This window comes from Leptosomus discolor, chromosome Z (genome assembly GCF_034619465.1).
Source record: "Leptosomus discolor isolate bLepDis1 chromosome Z, bLepDis1.hap2, whole genome shotgun sequence".
NCBI classification, from domain to species: domain Eukaryota; kingdom Metazoa; phylum Chordata; class Aves; order Leptosomiformes; family Leptosomidae; genus Leptosomus; species Leptosomus discolor.
In genome coordinates, this window is record NC_141419.1 from 44,578,906 (window position 1) to 44,586,832 (window position 7,927).

Consider the following 7,927-nt stretch of genomic DNA (forward strand, 5'->3'; position numbering starts at 1 on the left):
TAATCAGACAAGACTGCCCACGTAGCAGCAGCTACTTCTAGAGGAGGGGAGAAATCACATCAATGCCTCTGGCCAAGTGGTGCACTTGCTTTTTTCTCTGCTCTATAAACTACATCCAGCAGACAAGGGACTGCTTTGGCTGCAGCAAAAGCAGCTGGCTGGCTGCTCTTCCTGGGAGCAGAGAGGCAGGGAAAACAGCCAAATACAGGCCCTGCTGCTGCACACCCCCCCTCCCCCCCCCCTCCCCCCGCCCCCTCCCCCAGTAATACAATTTTATGTTAGCATCCATCTGGCTTTGATGGTATTTTCCAGGTTTGCAATCTGGGAACACTTTCTGTGCTGTTACATAACTGACAGGATTTTTGTGTGGTTTTTTTTTTTTTGCATGGGAATGATTTAACAGAGTTACTGTATCCCTCTGATTACTGGTCTTGTCAAATTGTTTTGAACTGTTTGTTAGTAAGTAATTAATCAATTGAAATGATCCTCTACCATAGTGGGATTACTTCATGACTTTTGTACAATGGCATTCAGCAAAGACCTTGAAATGATTAGGTGTTGCTCAAACTTTCAGAATGAGGCCAACCTTAAATTTGGATTTCAGTTTGAAAAGAAACAGAAGACCAACCATGGACAAGTATGGTTTTGGTAGCACAAAGAGAGGGCAGAATTTAAGATTATTTCTTTTACCCTAGCCTGTTTCTTAATGTTCATATTGACTACTGCTTGCTCTGAGTGATTGTTCTGTGACCTAATGGATTTTATTGTTAGGATAGTTCCAAGTATACGCAGTTGGCTTTTTTCCTGCTTTATTTCATCCTTCCTAAATATTTGCACTGAAATTATACATATTCACCCTCCCTCCATATTCAGCATCCCAAGCAAGCCACCGTCCATAATCCTGCCTCTTTCTTCTAACACAGTCCTTCACCATTTGTTAGTGTGGGAACATGCTCTTCATAGAGCAGTATATGAAGAGATTGCTATTTTGACACCTACGGACAGACTTCTATAAACCTACTTTGTTCTCACTTGCTGCTATATTAGACTTCGTTGTTCCAGTCAGTTTTTAATTTCATTGCAAAAGACAAGCCTTGATCAGTGTGAAGTTTCTTGAAGGAAAGTACCTGGTGTTCGTGCTGCAGGGTGGTCATGGCTATAGAGGTCACCTCCTCTCATTGAGGAGACCATCTGCCTCTTCCCACACAGTGAGAAAGAGGACCACACTTGCCCTGCTGCTCCCTGCTGCCCGCTTCTCAACTGAGGTAACTGCTTAGTCACATTCCTGCTTTTAGCAGGTGCTTTCTCTAGGTCCCTATCTGCTTAATGCAGGGAAGGGCTGGATGATGTTACTGAAGATCCACCAGAATTTTCTTATTATGAAGAACTGAGGCCCCTCCTGGACTCAGAGGAAAGAAAGAGCACTAAAATATTGTGTCTGGAGAGCGTTTTCTCCTACACAGGCATATAAATTAGCCATCCAGCATAGAGTTGCTTTTATAAAGGGTAACAGATTTGACTAGATCCTTGAGGGAGCCACAATTGCTCTCCTTGTGTAACCTATGGTTGTGAAGTCCATAACAGCAGTGTTCACTAGAGCAGCTCAGTGTGACCACTGAATACTGATTTTTCCCTTGAAAATACATTTAGGAGTCCTCACTGATCTCAGAATTTCCTGAGAAATAGCAAGTTTTCTCTCCCTGCATCGCCCCCACCCCCTTCTGCCTTCATATTCTTCTTACCTCTTTATTGCGATAATACAACTGCACTTGGCATCTGAATGAGGAATAAATACACTTGATTCAACAAAAAATGCTCCTTTGTGCTTCAGTTCCATTACGATTTTCAATACGTTCTCATGACTCCTTACAAAAAGTAGTGCTTGACCAAGGTAAACTATATGAAATGGAAGAGGCTTCATGCTTTCTTTAAACCCCATATACCTCTGGTTAATTTAGAGAAGAATCTGTATCCTTCACAAGGAACATACAGGTACATACTTTCAAAAGTGCTCAAGCTCGGCTCTACCTCTCTTTGCAGTTTTAGTAAGGTTGGACTTCAGACTTTGTCAACTACATGAAATAAACATGTAGATTAATTAGAAAATGTACATAGAAGGTGGGTAGGACACACTAGTTAAAATGCCAGTGAACTAAATGTCATAAACATGTATTCACAACTTTGAATGAGGGTTTGTGTTAACAATGAAAATATTTTCCAGTGGGAAATGGGAGTAGTAACCAATGACAAAAAATCTAGAAGCAGGAAAATTTTGTAATGTTTGTGATGTTTTTGTGGAATATGATAGGGCAAACATCTATCAAATAATTACTGACTATATTGTGCAAACCCCAGGACACTGAGTGGGCACATTTACTGTTACACAGTAGACTGCGTCAGAATCAGGACCAAGCATAGTAAAATAAGGTGTATTAGAAGAAAAAAATTAATAATAGGAATTATTAGGGGTTCTGGGGTGTCTTTTACTAAAAATAAAAAGCTTTATGGACTGACACGTTCAATTACTTCACAGTGATATGAAATTTGCATTCAATAATCAGTATTTCATCACTGGTTCAAATGCCTACCAATGTGCCTAGGTACTCAATCTTGTTTGTCAATCTTTCCCTCTGTTGAGTATGAATTATTGCTTACATACAGAAATTATCATTTAACTGAACAACCGTTACCACATCTTCTGAAGTGTAAGAAGTGTTAGAGTACTATATTTGACATTTTTTGCAACAGGTTGTAATATAACATACAGTAGTAGGAAATTTCACAAAAACATCAAGAGTTTGGTAGAAATTAAAAGGAATAGCAGGATCCATATAGCACAAGCATCAAGTTTTATCTGTCACTATTTTAAAGTAAGTAATGAATTACAGACTAGCTTTCAGAACTATTTTGCTTTTTTGATGGCCAAAAGAAACATGTACTGATAATATGTGCTTTATGAAGTTAGCAGGATTTGGAAGTGTAGGTGTTTGCCACAGTATGATTAAAAGAACGTAAATGTTAGATAAGTTAACACTGCTCCAATTCTCTCAGCATTCTTCAAGAGTCTGATTTGTGTACTGAAGACTTTAGGACACTGCCTAACATGTAAGGATCTATTCTGATTTAGAGAATTACCTTTACAAATTTTAGAAAATACGTACTCAATATGCTTATGAAACAAACACAATGTAGGCACTAACAAGGCCTCTTCCAAACTTGTGTTTCCATTTAAAACTTTATTTCGTATGTTCAGAACATCACCAGAAACATAGAAACTTGTAGGCACAAATTACTTCATATCCAGGGTTGTTGAATAAAATATTTGCTAATGAAATGGCAACAATATATTTTCATAACTATATACCTTAATATTTCATGTATACATATAAAAGTCATGCATTGTAAAGAGTCATTTTGTCTAGATTATGTTTTCTGGCTGCTAAAATTCACTGTAGATCTTACATGTCTTAAATATTTCATTTTTTTTTTCTGTAGATTTTTATTATACTGATATCACATTCCCCAATAAAACACAAAATGTAATAAAGCTGTATATTTTCTTTACTTACCTTACAGTTTTTTTCCCTGTATTAAAAGAAAAAAAATAGTTCTATAAGTAATAGCAAGACAAATGTTTCAAACCAGGTCACGAGTACGTAAGATACGTAAAATCTAGTAGTATAAACTAGGATGACAATGCAAGGATATAAAATAAGTTCTCCTTCGAGTCTGTGGTCCATAAGTAATATTGCTTCTGTACCGGCTTTGCTTTGATATATGCAAGTCCATGAAATAATTCATGGTTTATTACGTAGCAGGTGAGGAATCAACTGGGAATTAAAGGAAATGGTCCTCAAGCCTAACAACTGGCAGCTACTTGTTTTATTTCCGCCTTTGCCATACAATTACTTTTCTTGCTATGAGGCACATTCAAAAAAAGTCCAGGGCCAAATTTCAGCCTGTAATATCCTTGTAGAAAAAAACTTTTGAGTAATTCAGATCCCCTGTATTCTACTTCTGCAAGATTCTTTACAATGTAAATAATTCCTCCAGTTAAAGTAGAAATGTTAAAAGGATTTTGGTCTTTGTACGGCCTTTTTTTCTTTGAGTTTCTATCATTATTCCATGCTGGCTGCTTAGGTATGTGTCATGCATGATGACCTTTGGCACTGGCATGTTAGCATTGGTAGGAGACCTCTGTACTGTCGACCTCTGTATGTGATCCATTACTCCTGTGATCACGCTTTTGGTTTTCCAGTTTCATTAGTGGAATTCGATGCTGTGAAGATGAGTATCGTCAACTGTTTGCTTACAGAGTAGATGTATAAACATTTATAAAAGTCTTACTAAACATAGTGCTTTTAAATGTTTTGCATCCCTGATCTGGAAATACTGTTTGATCTATTGGCAGACTGACAGAACAAAGATACACTTAGCTGTATAAGCCATACCAGGTTTCTTTATGTGTTTTAGAAACTATTTAAGAATGTGGAGACAGCCTGATCAAATGCAAAGCAAGCACTCGACTGGGACTAAAGAGATGTGCTTTTGTTCCTGGGCTTGCCACTAGCCTGTTGTGTAACCTATGTGCAGTTGTTTCCTCTCTTCGTGCCTCAGCTTCACCACCTGAGAAGCTAAGATAATGATGCTGTCCTTTTTTGAAAGTGCTTTGAGATGTATAGCGAAAAAGCATTGTGTAAGAGCCAGGAATTTATTGTTAAGGAAGAGCCTTAGCTTTTTTTCATGCTCTTTCCAGCTTTCTTTTCTAATGGAATGAAGTAAACACACATGAAATTCTTTGAAATCAGTAGGAGTTTTACGCTTGATTTCAATCGTGCCAGAATTTCTTCCGAGTGAATGACAAAAGTTGTGCTCCTTTCTAGACAGTGCTAATAGCAATCCTTGCTCAAAGAAATTTATACTATCACTCCACCTGTCAAATGTTTGCACTTTTCTTTGAAAGGTGGAAGGTAAGCAAGCAATAAATCTGAGAGGAACAAAGTAAAAATTTTTAACGCAAATACTGCATTTTAACAGCTCCTAGAAGGTATTTATAATGCAACAGCATGCATACTAATAATACTCGACTGTATTTTCCCATACTATGGTTTTGACATAAACATTTACCAAAAATACGGTGGTTTGTTTTTATTATTTCAAAGCAGTTCCTAAGGTGCAAATTGTAGCTTAGACAATGTTGATGTGTCCTTTAAAAATATATATGTGCTTCTTTTACCTTGGATGGTCTTTGTTATCAGTAAATACATACTTTATTCATTCATATTAGTTTTCTAAAAAGCTTTGGAGAGAGATCCAGAAAAGCTCTTATTTTGCACAATTTTCCCCTTCCAAAGCATTTGAAAAAAGCAATTTCCCCTGACAGCGTGGTTTAAACCAGTTTCTTTCTATTCTGAACTTTGTATTGCATTGTAACACAGTAATGACTGCAACTTTTAATATGCCAAATCCTGTAGTACTTATCCCATCAAATTTTCTCTTACAGACTTGTGGGTGTTAACTCCAAATACAGGATTTTGTTCTATTAATAGTCACAGCAGTTCAAATTATGAGTTTAAATGGTAAATATAAAAACACTTTAGACAATATAAAGGCAATAGATCTAGTAGTGCATGAATGCAAAACCATTCTAATTGGAATACAGTAATGTAAAGAAGTTTCACTCAACTAATCTGGTAATTCAAATAAAAACTTTATATATTACACTGACCCCTCTGCAAGGGTACCATCAGTTCAATAGACTTTCTGTTCCCCCAATAATCACACCGTATGTTCACTTAACAATCAGCAGCATTTGCACCGAGCCTTTCACATAGAGGTTTTTGTAGGGGACTCCCCAGCTGGTCCTCCCTGGGGTAGCTTTCTGTTTGTGTATGTCCACCATTTTTATACAATATGACATTCTCCACATGCAAACATCTTCTCTTCTGAAATATATTTGGACCAGAAGCACAGGGCATTCTTGAAGCAATGGGTCCAGAAAAGGAGAAGATCATCTCTCCTACACGGGCTGGCTTTTCCTCATCCTTCAGTTCAAACATTGCATCATAGTAGAAAGAAATCTCGTGCTGGGGGGCAGAGACAATATCTGTTCCTTTTAACTGTGCTACCCCCATGTTTCCTTTTAGTGTGAAATAGTTTGTTTATCTGGCAGATCCAAGACTACCCCACCAGTCAGTAAAGAAAATTGTACAGAATATTCTGTTCACGGCATTCTTAAAGGACATGAAAATGCCACCCAGCATGCATTTATACATTCTAGGTTTCTTCATGGCCATTTCTTTATTTTTCTTCTAACATTATACATTGCCTTCTCTTGCAGTTATATGCAAACATAAATAATATGAAGTTGATTATCCAAATTTTTCACATTATGCTAAGGGTGAAATTTCTCTTCTGTAAATTTCAAAGTTAGATATCCTGGCCCAGCTTACTTCTACTTCCTGATTTTTCTCGCTCATAGAGTACCTGATTTTTTAGTTGTTGGCTTTTTTCATAGTAACCACAGTAACGCATTTTTCCAAATTCCAAATACTTCTTTTAAAACAGATACTAATAATTAGGATCTTGCATGGTTGTTTGCTGTCTATAGATTTTACATGGGTATTGTCAGATAGGTGAGACAGCATGACTGACTTCTGACAGCGCAATTTCACATCACCACACATTTGCCTTTCAGCTTCTCTTTCCTTTTCTGCTGCTTGCTTTTTTTGCCATCAATTTGTAAACTCACAGTTCTGCGTTTCTCTAGGTTTAGCAATTCTTGGAATAACTCTTTCACGTTGTGATTCAGCTTGGCAGAGGTCTCCATGAAGGCACATTTCCACTTCTTAGCCATGGCTTCTCCTTCACTGCTGTCTACCTCTCGATTTTGATTCTCATCATTTTTGTTCCCCACCAGCATTATTGGAATGCTTTCTATGTCTCCTTTAATCTGACATATTTGTTCATAGATCGGTTTGAGTTCCTCCAAAGACTGTCGGCTGGTTATAGAGTAAACCAAAATGAAAGCATGTCCTTTAGAAATAGAAAGACGTTGCATGGCTGGAAATTGATGGCTCCCTGTAGTGTCAGTTATCTGCAAAGTGCATATGCTCTTATCACAGCTGATCACCTGTCGATAGGTGTCTTCAATGGTAGGGATGTAGCTCTCTCTGAAAGTGCCCTTCACAAATCTCAAGACCAAAGAACTTTTGCCCACTCCACCAGCTCCAAACACAACAACCCTGTAATCGTTGCTCTGTTCAGGCATGTTTCTCAGTGTGTCTGTTGCTCAGCTAGAGGGAAAAATCTAGGAAAGAAAGTGACAAAAACAAGACAGACATTAATATAGGTACCTGTGGAGAGTGCCCTTGTGATATCTTTCCCAATAAGAGAAATGAATGTGATGTAAGTGATGGCATACTAGTTGTAATAATTTAAGAAGACTTGCAGTGGGTTACAGAATTATTTATTTCAGTAGTAAATTTAGAACTTGCAATCCAGCCTGGGCTGCTAATAAAGGATCATCTTCATCACTACTGGACTAATACCCCTAGAAATAAAAAGCTGCATCTGGGAAATGGTATTTCAGCAAGGACAAGGCCTGAACAAATTGTAGAAACTGAATTACTCTTCTGCCTCTAAAATAAGTCTCCTCAAATCATTGTCAAAACACATGGGTATAAACGTGTATGCCAGTCAATTACTCTAAACATGTCATCTCTTCAGTAGTTAGGAAACTTATCTCCACCACAACTGGATGACAGTCTTGAGTGACATTTAAGACATATTTGCAGTTTATTCAGCAATAGCATCGAGTATGCTTTGTTTCTAACTCTGGAAGCCTGTACCCCACTTCAGTGTGGTTTTCCACTTGCATTTCAGGTCAAAGAGTACATTTTGGTAAATTAAGACTGTTAATGTTCAT

At 37.5% G+C, this 7,927-nt stretch overlaps 1 protein-coding gene across 1 annotated transcript; it reads right to left on the bottom strand.

The window, feature by feature from the left end:
• Positions 1 to 6,670: 6,670 nt before the first annotated feature.
• Positions 6,671 to 7,270, bottom strand: DIRAS2 (DIRAS family GTPase 2). Its single transcript, XM_009961592.2, has one exon. It carries the CDS (start codon positions 7,268 to 7,270, stop codon positions 6,671 to 6,673), a length of 600 nt encoding a protein of 199 aa, XP_009959894.1.
• Between the last annotated feature and the right edge of the window lie 657 nt (positions 7,271 to 7,927).